The sequence below is a fragment of the Mustelus asterias genome, chromosome 14 (assembly GCF_964213995.1).
Source record: "Mustelus asterias chromosome 14, sMusAst1.hap1.1, whole genome shotgun sequence".
Classification (NCBI taxonomy): Eukaryota; Metazoa; Chordata; class Chondrichthyes; order Carcharhiniformes; family Triakidae; genus Mustelus; species Mustelus asterias.
The window spans coordinates 37,669,832-37,682,953 of NC_135814.1; the positions used below are offsets into that span (position 1 = coordinate 37,669,832).

Consider the following 13,122-nt stretch of genomic DNA (forward strand, 5'->3'; position numbering starts at 1 on the left):
AGGATGTCCAAGGAAGGTTCTTTACACAGAGTGGTTGGGGTGTGGAATAGACTGCCTGCTTCGATAGTGGAGTCGGACACTTTAGGAACTTTCAAGGGGTTATTGGATCAGCACATGGAGCACACCAGAATGATAGGTAGTGGGATAGCTTGATCTTGGTTTCGGACAAAGCTCAGCACAACATCGAGGGCCGAAGGGCCTGTACAGTGCTGTACTGTTCTATGTTCTATGATACTGACGTTCAATGGCATTACCATCTCTGAATCGCCCACTTTTAACATCCTGGGGTGTTACCATTGACTAGAAACTGAACTGGACCAGCCATATAATTATAAAAGCAAAATATTGCGGTTGCTGGGATCTGAAAAAAACCCAGAAAATGCTGGAAAATCTCAGCAGGTCTGACAGCATCTGTAGGGAGAAAATAGAGCCAACATTTTGAGTCTAGGTGACCCTTCGAAGGGTCATCTATACTATTCACCAGCCTCAGAAGCACAATTTTGATGATTCCTGTCACAGTTGACCTCGGTTATTGCTGTAGCCTTCTCTATCAGTTGTTAACCAAGAACAGGCAAACTACCACTGAAAGCAAGTCCCAGTCAACAATTAATCACATCAAGAGTCTGGGTCCAAATGGCATTCAACTACTTAGTAATTGTGAAACAAATGTTCTTTCATACACTTCTTGCAAAACAAGGACTAAACCCATTTCTGGCAACCGAGAATCTAATTTTAGCTTCCCACCATTCACGGAATTGAAATTTCAGGTAGAAAAAGAGAACACAAACTTTTTGGCTGAAGAGCTTGCATTTTTGCTTTCAAATCATCATCGAGATAAGTTTAGAATATTAGCTAATCAACACATCAATTAACAATGATCATCACAAAATGTCTTAACCACATGAATTTCCATCCTCGCACTTCAAGACATACTTGAACATTGATTGAAGTTATCATACTGTGAGATCAATCATTTGGAAAATAATATGAGGACACAGATATTCTTCATCCATTCAAATAAAACTCATACAATGGCTCATTCTTTCAATAAAGCCAAACTTATTTAATGGTGTGTTTACACTACAAGTTTAGCACTAGCAAGGAGCAGTCTCAAACATCACATCAACTCTTCTGAAGGCCTAAACCACCTCCAAAACAGAATGAGACTCCTTATCCCCAGTTGTCTTGCTTCACTGAGAAGCTGTGCCCAGACTCCAGATTCAAACTATATTAATACTACTGCGACAAAGCGAATCAACTTTGCTACAGTTGTAATGTAAATATAACCTAAATATGAATTCAACAGCAACGGGTCAATAGACTAGCTTGCTCGATCTGTCAGTTGTTTACCTCTCTGATCTTTATATGTTTGTGGGTCTGCAAGCTGGATTGGCTTGAAGCCACGTTGCTGAAGGAGCTTGTTTAGGGTGTTCCATTCTGCTCGTTCAAACTAGATAGTGAAATAGAATCATCTGTAAATGAAAGTTTTCTTTTGAAAAACAGGCATGTAGACACAATTAATCAATATAGTCAATTTTATGTTCAGTGTTATTTGCAACTTTAATCAGACTGGTTTCAGAGCCAGAAATAAAAAGGATACTGTGTGTAATATTAAAGAACATTGCCAAAACCACACATAAACAAGTACTTATTAAATTGTCTTGATAACAGGAAGTAGACTGTGAAAGGCAAGTAATTTTGTTTCAAGTCCAGACAGCAGAGTATCCAGGGATAAAATTTGATGTGGGTCATAATAGTCTGACAAAATATAACTAGGTAGCTGGAGTTATAACTAACTCCTGCTGTGATAAAGGTGGGATGGTTGGCCTCCACCGCAACTTCCCTCCTTTCTTCTAGGTATGGCCCCAGCCAGCAGAATGCTTTCCCTAGATTTCAATTTTGCCAAGACTTCTTCATGCGGTGGTGTAGCAGTATTTTCACTGGACTAGTAATCCAGAGATCCAGGGTAATACTAAGGGGACACGGGTTCAAATCCGTGAAATTTGAATTCAATAAAAATTAGGAATTGAAACTCTAATGATTACCATGAAACCATTGTCGATTGTCATAAAAACCTACCTGCTGTCCTTACCAGGTCTGGCCTACATGTGACTCCAGACCCACAGCAACGAGGCTGGCTCATAAATGGCCTCAATTCAAGGGCAATTAGGGATGGACAATGAATGCTGGCCTAGCCAGTGATGCTCACATTCCATGAATGAACAAAAAAAATGCACCACTCAATCAAATACTGTGTTGGTGACAAGGGCTGTCACACCCATCTCAGCTTTGGAATTTAGCTCTGTTGTCTATGTTTGGACAAAGTCTGGAGTGGGATCTGGAGCCAGGTGGTCCTGGCAGACCACATATTAAGCATCAATGAGCATGTTATTGGTGATTAAGAGCTAATCAATAGCGCCGATGAACTTTTCCAACAATTTGTTGAAGAATGTGTCGGCAACAATTGGCTGGATAGGAACAGGGCACAGCAGGGCAATTTTCTACTTTGCCAGCTAGATGTCAGTTTTGCAGAGTACCGTAACAGCTCAGGTACAGCTAATGCTGGACCACAAATATTGAGCACTATGGCCAGGATGTTGTTGGGGCCCTTAGATTTTGCTGAATCTTGGTAAGCAAGATTATTTCTGGATGTCATGTGTGGTGAATCAAATTGGCTGAAGACTGGCTTCAGGGACAGTAGGGTTCTCAGCGGGAGTCCAAAGTGGGCCATTCACTCAGCAACATTGGTGAAGATAATTCCTGTCTTTTGCCCGTCTTGATTCCAACATCATTGAGGATGAAGACATTAATGAGACTCTGCTTCCAGTTTCTAAAATTTGCTCCACATGTTCACCACCATTCATGACTGGATGTGGCAGTTCTGAAGAGCTTTTATCCAATTCTGGTAGTACTCCTGGCATGCTCTCCTATATTCATCACTGAACCAGGGCGAGTGGTTTGATGTGTTAATGGTCGAGTGAGGAATATGCCAGGCGATTATGGTGGAATACAATTCTGCTGGTGGTGACCCACAATGTTTCATGAATGCTCAGTTGAGCTCTAACATCTGTTCTGAATCTACCCCATTTACATTGGTGGTCATGTCATATAACACAATGGATAGATTCCCACATTATGAATCATAGAATTCCTACAGTCCAGAAGGAAGCCACTTGGCCCATCGAGCCTGCACCAACAAAAATCCCACCTAGGCACCATCTCCTTAACCCCGCTCATTCCCCCAACAACAAGGGGCAATCTAGCATGGCCAATCAACCTAACCTGCATATCTTTGGACTGTGGGAGGAAACTGGAGCATCCAGAGGAAACCCATGCAAACACAGGGAGAACATGCAAACTCTACACAGACAGTCACCCAAGGCTGGAATTGAACCTGGGTCGTTGGCACTGTGACGCAGCAGTGCTAACCACTGCGCTGCCTTTATCTCCACAAAGACTGTACAGAAGTCACCCCTACCAATACAGTCATGAACAGATAAGTCTGCAACAGAGGAAAAGATCAAGCAGGCTTTTCCCTCGTGTTTCCTTTCTTATCATCTGCCACAGGCTCTATCTGACAGCTACATCCTTCAGGACTCAGCCAGCTTGCTCAGTAACGGTGCTACTGAGACACTCTTGGTAACTGACGTTGAAAATCTCACTTAAGAGTTCATTCTTTTCCCTCGCTTCCCTCAGTAATTCGTCCACGTGGAGTTCAACATGGAGGAGTACTGATCAAGTTGATCAAACTGATGCAGTAATAGCAGAATTGTTGTGATGGGAGACTTTAATTTCCCAAACATAGATTGGAATATCCCTAGGGTAAGGGGATTGGATGGGAAGAGTTTGTTAGGTGTGTTCAGGAGGGTTTCCTGACACAGCATGTGGACAAGCCTACAAGAGGAGAGGCTGTACTTGATCTGATACTGACCAATGAACCTGGACAGGTGTCAGATCTCTCAGTGGGAGAGCATCTTGGGGATAGCGATCATAACTCTATCTCCTTTAGGCTAGCATTGGAAAAAGAGAGGATCAGGCAAGCTAGGAAAGTGTTTATATGGAGTAAGGGGAAATATGAAGACATTAGACAGCAAATTAGAGGAGTAAATTGGAAGGAGGTATTCTCGGGGAAATGTACTGAAGAAAGGGGGCAGTTTTTCAAGGAATGTCTGTCTAGAGTTCTACAGGACAACGTTCCGAGCAGACAGGGAGGTGTTGGTCGGTTAAAGGAACCGTGGTGCACGAAAGCTGTGCGGGACCTAGTCGAGAAGAAAAGGAAAGCGTACAAAAGGCTCAGAGAGCTTGGCGAAGATAGGGATTTAGAAGAGTATACGGCTTGTAGGAAGGGACTAAAGAAGGAAATTAGGAGAGCCAGAAGGGGTCACGAGAAGGCCCTGGCAGGTAGGATTAAGGAGAACCCTAAGGCGTTTTATAAATATGTGAAGCGTAAAAGGATAAGACGTGACGGAATAGGGCCTATAAAAGGTGAAGGCGGGAAAGTCTGTACGGAACCAGTAGAAATGGCAGAGGTGCTCAATGAGTATTTTGCCTCGGTTTTCACAGAGGAGAAGGACCTGGGTGGATGTACTGCGGGCGTGCGGTGGACTGGAAGGATTGAGTATGTGGACTTTAAGAAAGAGGTTGTGCTGGAATCTTTGAATGGCATCAAGATAGATAAGTCGCCGGGTCCGGATGGGATGTACCCCAGGTTACTGTGGGAGGCGAGGGAAGAGATTCCAGAGCCTCTGGCGATGATCTTTGCGTCGTCGATGGAGACGGGAGAGGTGCCGGAGGATTGCGGATGTGGTTCCTATTTTCAAGAAGGGGAATAGGGAAAGCCCAGGTAATTACCGATCGGTGAGTCTAACCTCAGTGGTTGGTAAACTGATGGAGAAGATCCTGAGGGACAGGATATATGAGCATTTAGAGAGGTTTAGTATGCTCACGAATACTCAGCATGGCTTTGTCAAGGGCAGATCGTGCCTTACGAGCCTGGTGGAGTTCTTCGAAAATGTGACTAAACACATTGACGAAGGGAAGGCGGTAGATGTGGTTTAAATGGATTTTAGCAAGGCGTTCGATAAGGTCCCCCATGCAAGGCTTCTAGAAAAAGTGAGAGGGCATGGGATCCAAGGGGCTGCTGCCCGGTGGATCCAGAACTGGCTTGCCCAAAGGAGGCAGAGAGTGGGTACAGATGGGTCTTTTTCTAAATGGAGGTCGGTCAGTCACCAGTGGTGTGCCCCAGGAATCTGTTCTGGGACCCTTGCTGTTTGTCATTTTCATAAATGACCTGGATGAGGAAGCGGAGGGATGGGTTGGTAAGTTTGCCGACGACACGAAGGTTGGTGGGGTTGTGGATAGTCTGGAGGGATGTCAGAAGTTAGAGGGACATAAATAGGATGCAAGACTGGGCAGACAAGTGGCAGATGGACTTCAACCCAGATAAATGCGTCGTGGTCCATTTTGGTAGGTCAAATGGGATGAAGGAGTGCAATATAAAGGGAAAGACTCTTAGTACTGCAGAGGATCAGAAGGACCTTGGGGTCCGGGTCCTTAGGACTCTAAAATCAGCCCTGCAGGTGGAGGAGGTGGTTAAGAAGGCGTATGGTGTGCTGGCCTTTATCAATCGAGAGATTGAGTTTCGGAGTCCGGGAATAATGATGCAGCTATATAAGACCCTCGTCAGACCCCACTTGGAGTACTGTGCTCAGTTCTGGTCGCCTCACTATAGGAAGGATGTGGAAAAGATTGAAAGGGTGCAGAGGAGATTTACAAGGATGTTGCCTGGATTGAGTGGCATGCCTTATGAGGATAGGCTGAGGGAGCTCGGTCTTTTCTCCTTGGAGAGACTTAGGATGAGAGGAGACCTAATAGAGGTATATAAGATGTTGAGAGGCATAGATCGGGTGGACTCTCAGAGGCTTTTTCCCAGGGTGGAAATGTCTGCTACGAGAGGACACAGGTTTAAGGTGCTGGGGGGTAGGTACAGGGGAGATGTTAGGGGTAAGTTTTTCACACAGAGGGTGGCAGGCGAGTGGAATCGGCTGCCGTCAGGGGTGGTGGAGGCGAACTCAATAGGGTCTTTTAAGAGACTCCTAGATGAGTACATGGAGCTTAATAGGATGGAGGGTTATAGGTAGGTCTAGAAGGTAGGGATGTGTTCGGCACAACTTGTGGGCCAAAGGGCCTGTTTGTGCTGTAGTTTTTCTATATTCTAAGCTAGAAGAGGGTGGTAATCAGCAAATTTCCTTGCCCATGTTTGACCTGATGTCATAAGACTTCAGGGGGTTTGGACCCATTGTTGAAGACTCTCAGGATCATTCACTCTTGACTCTATACCATTGGATACCACATCTAGTTGGTCTGTCCCGCTCATAGGACAGGGAACAGCAACAAACTAAAGCTATTTAGGTTTACACTAGCAAAGGCCAACAGGCTAAGGACAGTGAATAGATGAGCTACATAAACAAATAAGAGTGGTTGCTTCAAACTCCAGTTTCTACTAAATTGTCTAACAGTCAAGCCTTCACGTGCAATATTTACATCTGAATTAAAAACAAGGGAGTCAAAATGTATAGGGGGAAGGAGAGAAAGTGAAGTTGAGGCCAGTTATGATCTTACTGAATGGTGATGAAGGCTCGAGGAATTGAACTGCCTACTCTTGCTTCTAATCCGTATATATGTAAAATTAACAAGAGAATAACAAATTGAAATATAAGGATTTTTTAACCATCTGTACTCAAAACCAATCTAATCACTAATATTTAAACAGCACTTACCTGTTGAAAATTATCTTTACCCACTCCTGTAATAAGAAACAAAATGTTACATGTGCAAAATATAACTCAAATCTTCCCACCTCCTTCAAACATAGAGTTAGGAATTAATTTTAGCCGTAACATTCACAATAGGATAAAATTACATCTCTCAAATTGATGCACAATGTCTGTTACTTAACTGTACAATTTTTATGCAATTGAATGTTCTATGCATGTATTAGCCTACACTCACCAACTTGTCCTCTAAAATAAAACATTACGGTTTGGAGAAAATACACAGTTTTAAAAAGATGCTTGATGAGCTAAAAATGTACCCAAGGTCAAGTGTCTACAGGTGCAGCTCATCTCATTGTCATTGCTTTGAGGGTGTAGGAGGTTTGTTCTTTTATCTGCCACAGAAAGGATTCGTGACTAACAATCACTGGAGTCTTTTTGTCCTCCTGTTCTGGCTAAGGAAAAAATACAATTAATTAAGAATAAAGATCACCTTTGTAGTCAGGAGTGGCAACAACTTGCACCTACACAGCATATTTAAAATAATAAAATCCGCTATGGCATTTCAAAAGAGTTATCATACACCATTTGACACTGGGCCACAAGATACTAGAACAGGAGGTAGGTTTTAAGGAGCTGCTCAAGGAGAGTGCAGTCAGAGGTGGAAACGTTTAGGAAGGAAATTCCTGAATTTAATGCCTCAGCAGCTGATGGCACAACTGTCAGCAATTGAAACAGGGATGTGTAAGAGACTAGAATCAGAGGAGTGCAGAGATTTTGCAAGGTTCTAGGTTACAGAGATTGGAAGGAGTGAGACCATGTACATATTCAAAAACAAGGATCAAAATTTTAAGAATTTGCCGCACTAGGACACAGTGTAGGGCAGTAAACAAAGGAGCAATCAGAGAAAGGGAACTTGATGTGAATAGAAATTGGGCAACCACGGTAAATTCAAGATATTGGAGATTGGAAATTGGGCAGCCAGGAAAACACTAGGATAGCCTAAAGGTAGAAACACCACAAATGACTGTTTCAGCAGCAGGTGAACTGAGGCTGAGGCTGAGGCAATGACAGTCAATTTTAGAAATGGAAGTAGGTGGACTTGATGATGGAGCAAATGGGTGGTCAGGAGCTCTTCCCAGACTCGGGCAGAACACCAGGTTCAAATGCTCTGGTTCAGCCTTAGACAGTGACAGTGAGAAGGTCAACAGAGTTTGTGGTGCGGACCAAAGACTAGTTTCACTCTTCCAATATTTAGTAGCAGGAAATTTCTGCTTGTTGTGGATTGGATGACAGACAGGTTGTGTGCCAAAGCAGACACAAAATAGGGAGAAGTGGTGGAGGAATTTCAGAAGATATTGGATGTTGAGCTGGATGTTGTCAGAGGTCACAAGTATACTGAAAAGACACGTAGTTAAAAGCAGTATTTTCCAATAGGAAATGTTTATCTGCAAAGCCTGACTGCCAACATGGGGAATCCCAAAGACTTCCAAAGGTATATAAATAAAGGGTTGTAAAAGGAGTAGGGCAATTAGGGACCTAAAAAGGAATTTACACATGTAGACTGGGGGCATGGTTGAGGTATTAAATGAATACTTTGCATCCGTCTTTACCGAGGAAATGGTGACAGAGGAGGAAACTCTGTCCCTCGAAGAGTTCAAAATTGATAAGGAGGAAGTGGTGACTGGACCGTCAGTACTGAAAGTTGACAAGGAACTGGGATTGGACGAGATGCATCCAAAGATATTGAAGGAAGTGAGAATGGAAATCGCGGGGGCGCTGGCCATAATATTCCAGTCTTCGCTAGATTCAGGAGAGGTGCCAGAGAACTGGAGAAATGCCTCATGTCTAGAACAGGAGCTATAATAGATGGAGAATTAGTCACTAAATGTGACATAACACACACAGACACAATGGATGCTCAAAAAAAGGTTGCAAGGATAGCCCCACCAATACAGGTCAGTCCATTTAACATCAGTGGTGGGCAAGCTAGAAACAAGTATTCTAGAATTGATAATCACATGGAAAAACGTGGGTTCATTGGAAAGAGCCAGCCTGGATTTCGAAGGGGAAATCATGTTTAACTAACTTGCTGGAGTTTTTTGAGGTGACAGAAAGGAGCCATGAGGATAATGCTCTTAGAACCATAGAACGATAGAAAATTACAGCTCAGAAACAGGCCTTTTGGCCCTTCTTGTCTGTGCCGAACCACTTTTTGCCTAGTCCCACTGACCTGCACTTGGACCATATCCCTCCACACCCCTCTGATCCATGAACCCGTCCAAGTTTTTCTTAAATGTTAAAGTGGCATTTACCACTTTATCCAGTAGCTCATTCCACACTCCCACCACTCTCTGCGTGAAGAAGCCCCCCCCTAATATTCCCTTTAAACTTTTCTACTTTCACCCTTAACCCATGCCCTCTGGTTTTTTTCTCCCCTAGCCTCAGCGGAAAAAGCCTGCTTGCATTCACTCTATCTATACCGATCAAAATCTTGTACACCTCTTATCAAATCTCCCTTCATTCTTCTACGCTCCAGGGAATAAAGTCCCAACCTATTCAATCTCTCTCTGTAACTCATCTTCTCAAGTCCCAACAACATCCTTGTGAACCTTCTCTGCACTCTTTCAACCTTATTTACATCCTTCCTGTAACTAGGTGACCAAAACTGTACACAATACTCTAAATTCGGCCTCACCAATGCCTTACATAACCATACGATAACACTCCAACTTTTATACTCGATACTCCGATTTATAAAGGCCAATGTACCAAAGGCATCCTTTACAACCCTAACCACCTGTGACGTCACTTTTAGGGAATTCTGTACCTGTATTCCCAGATCCCTCTGTTCAACTGCACTCTTCAGAATCCTACCATTTACCCTGTACGTTCTTTGGTTTGTCCTTCCAAAGTGCAATATCTCACACTTGTCTGCGTTAAATTCCATTTGCCATTTTTCAGCCCATTTTTCTAGCTGGTCCAAATCCCTCTGCAAGCTTTGAAAACCTTCCTCACTGTCCACTACACCTCCAATCTTTGTATCATCAGCAAACTTGCTGATCCAATTTACCACATTATCATCCAGATCATTGATATAGATGACAAACAACAATGGACCCAACACCGATCCCTGCGGCACACCACTAGTCACAGGCCTCCACACTCAGAGAAGCAATCCTCCACAACCACTCTCTGGCTTCTTCCATTGATAAGAAGTCTCACAACACCAGGTTAAAGTCCAACAGGTTTATTTGGTAGCAAATACCATAAGCTTTCGGAGCACTGCTCCTTCGTCAGATGGAGTGGAAACGTGCTCTCAAACAGTGCAAACAGACAAAATCAAGTTGCAGAATACTGATTAGAATGCGAATCCTACAGCTTTAAGACCTGGCTGGCTGTAGGATTCGCATTCTAATCAGTATTCTGCAACTTGATTTTGTCTGTTTGCACTGTTTGAGAGCACGTTTCCACTCCATCTGACGAAGGAGCAGTGCTCCGAAAGCTTATGGTATTTGCTACCAAATAAACCTGTTGGACTTTAACCTGGTGTTGTGAGACTTCTTACCGTGTTCACCCCAGTCCAACGTCGGCATCTCCACATCATTCTTCCATTGAGCCAGTGTCTAATCCAATTTACTACCTCCCCATGTATACCTAGCGACTGAACCTTCCTAACTAACCTCCCATGAGGGACCTTGTCAAAGGCCTTGCTGAAATCCAGGTAGACAACATCCACCGCCTTCCCTTCATCCACTTTCCTGGTAACCTCCTCCAAAAACTCTGAGATTGGTCAAACATGACCTACCACGCACAAAGCCATGTTGACTCTCCCTAATAAGTCCCTGTCTATCCAAATATTTGTAGATCCTATCCCTTATCACACCTTCCAATAACTTGCCCACCACCGACGTCAAACTTACTGGCCTATAATTTCCCGGATTTCTTTTGGAACCTTTTTCAAACAACGGAACAACATGAGCCATGCTCCAATCATCTGGCACCTCCCCCGTGAGTACTGACATTTTAAATATGTCTGCCAGGGCCCCTGCAAGTTCAACACCAGCTTCCCTCAAGGTCTGTGGGAATACCCTGTCCGGTCCTGGGGATTTATCCACTCAGATTTGCCTCAAGACAGCGAGCACCTCCTCCCCTTTAATCTGTAAAGGTTCGATGACCTCCCTACCTTGTTTGCCCTATTTCCGTAGACTCCATGCCCGTTTCCTCAGTAAATACGGATGCAAAAAAATCATTTAGTATCTCCCCCATCTCTTTTGGTTCCATACACAGTCTACCACTCTGGTCTTCAAGAGGACCAATTTTATCCCTCACTATCCTTTTGCTCCTAACATACCTATAGAAGCTCTTTGGATTTTCCTTCACTCTGTCTGCCAAAGCAACCTCATGTCTTCTTTTAGCCCTCCTGATTTCCCTCTTAAGTAGCTTCTTGCACTTTTTATACTCCTCGAGCATCTGATCTACTCCTTGCTGCCTGTACATTTCATACAACTCTCTCTTCCTCTTAATCAGTGTTACAATCTCCCTCGAGAACCAAGGTTCCTTATTCCTATTTACTTTGCCTTTAATCCTGACAGGAACATACAAACTCTGCACTCTCAAAATTTCTCCTTTGAAGGCCTCCCACTTTCCATTTATATCCTTACCAGAGAACAGCCTGTGCCAATCCACACTTCCCAGGTCCCTTCACATTTCATCAAATTTGGCCTTTTTCCAGTTCAGAACTTCAACCCGAGGACCAGATCTATCCTTATCCATGATCAGGTTGAAACTAATGATGTGGTGCACATGGGCTTTCAGAAGGCATTCGATTAAGTGCCACACAGCAGACTTTGAGAAAACATAGTGAATGGAATAAAAGGGACAGCACCAACATGGATACAAAATTGGCTGAATAAAAGGAGAGTAATGGTCAATGGATATTTTTCGGGCTGGAGAAAGGTTTGCAGTGGTATTCCCCAAGTACCATTATTCAGATTCTTGTTTTTCTGATATGTATTAATGATCTAGATCTTGGTATGTATGGGACAATTTCAAAATTTATGGATGAAACAAAACCTGGAATTAGTGTAAGCTGTGAAGAGGTGAGATATATTTTGGTAGGAAGAACATAAAAGTGAAAATATATTGTGTAAATTCTGCAGAAAAATCATCAACTAACTGTTGCAGCAAGACATCACGTGGGCCATTTTGCACATTATGGTATGCATTTCCTCAAGTACCTATCTTGGGATGGCACAGTGGCTAGCACTGCTGCCTCACGTACCAGAGACTCAGGTTTGATTCCCAGTTTAGATCACTTTGCGCAGTCGGCACTTTCTCCCCATGTCTTCATGGGTTACCTCCCACAGTCTGAAAGACGTGCTGGTTAGGTGCATTGGCCATACTAAATTCTCCCTCAGTGTACCCGAACAGGTGCCAGAGCGTGGCTACTAGGGGATTTTCAGTTATTTCATTGCAGCATGCATTGTGACACTAATAAATAAACTTTAAACTTACCTCGAGAAAAGTCTAGAACAATAAGAATGTACAATCAATATCATGTCAATCTTTTTAATTGTATTCTAATTCCTATTAGTGCGCCATATTCGTTTTCCAAAGTTAATTTGGGGGGCATGGGTGGAGGGGGAGGAAAGGCTGAAAGTTCAGTAGGATAGTATGGGTCACTTTAACAACCACCTTGTCTTCCATCTTACTGCACCTACCGTGCCAAGGCCGGTCCTGTTGACCCCTAAATGAGCGGTGCCTTCCCTCAGTCCGCCCCGCCCCCACTGGCCAACGGTCCCGGACCCACCGCCGCCCAGGCCGGGGGGGGGGGGGGGGGTGCGGATCATACCACAAGGTAACAGTAGGGAAGAAGCAGCCACTCAAAACCATTCGTCAAACCAAACTTTAAAAGTGAACATCTACAATAAGCCTATCACTACGTTGACTGATTTTATAATTTAGTGAGCATACGTATTCATGCTCAGTGCCTTTAACGGTTATCATTTTATCTCGTCACCTTCACCATCCTCTCCCCCCCCCTTTCCCGTTGCTAGAGGCCCAACCTTGACTGGCCGACCAGAGAAACCGCGCCCACAAATACGAATGGGCCAATCAGATCACTGGTGTGGAGAAGGGGCGGGGAGAGTTGGAGGGTCGAGGGGAGGACGGGTGGAGGGTCGGGGGAAGGGGGTGGGTCTGGCAGGATTGGGGTGGCGGGGAAAGGTGGAGGAAAGGGGAGGGGCGAGGGAAGGGGAAGGGAAAGGGGAGGGACAGGGAAAGGGGGCGTGGCGGTCCGGGGAGGTGGAAGGGGAGGGGTCGGGGAGGTGAGGGGGAGGGGTCGGGG

At 44.3% G+C, this 13,122-nt stretch overlaps 1 protein-coding gene across 1 annotated transcript in view; it reads right to left on the reverse strand.

The window, feature by feature from the left end:
• Window positions 1-12,606, reverse strand: part of cep70 (centrosomal protein 70) — a 50,312-nt gene extending 37,706 nt beyond the window's left edge. Inside the window, exons 1-4 of the mRNA XM_078228180.1 lie at window positions 12,497-12,606; window positions 7,094-7,228; window positions 6,780-6,805; window positions 1,351-1,450 (exon numbers count right to left, since the gene is read on the reverse strand). Of these exons, the coding sequence (XP_078084306.1) occupies window positions 1,351-1,450; window positions 6,780-6,805; window positions 7,094-7,124 (157 nt within the window). The 5' untranslated portion in view covers window positions 7,125-7,228; window positions 12,497-12,606. The remainder of the gene's footprint in view (window positions 1-1,350; window positions 1,451-6,779; window positions 6,806-7,093; window positions 7,229-12,496) is intronic.
• Window positions 12,607-13,122: the final 516 nt, after the last annotated feature.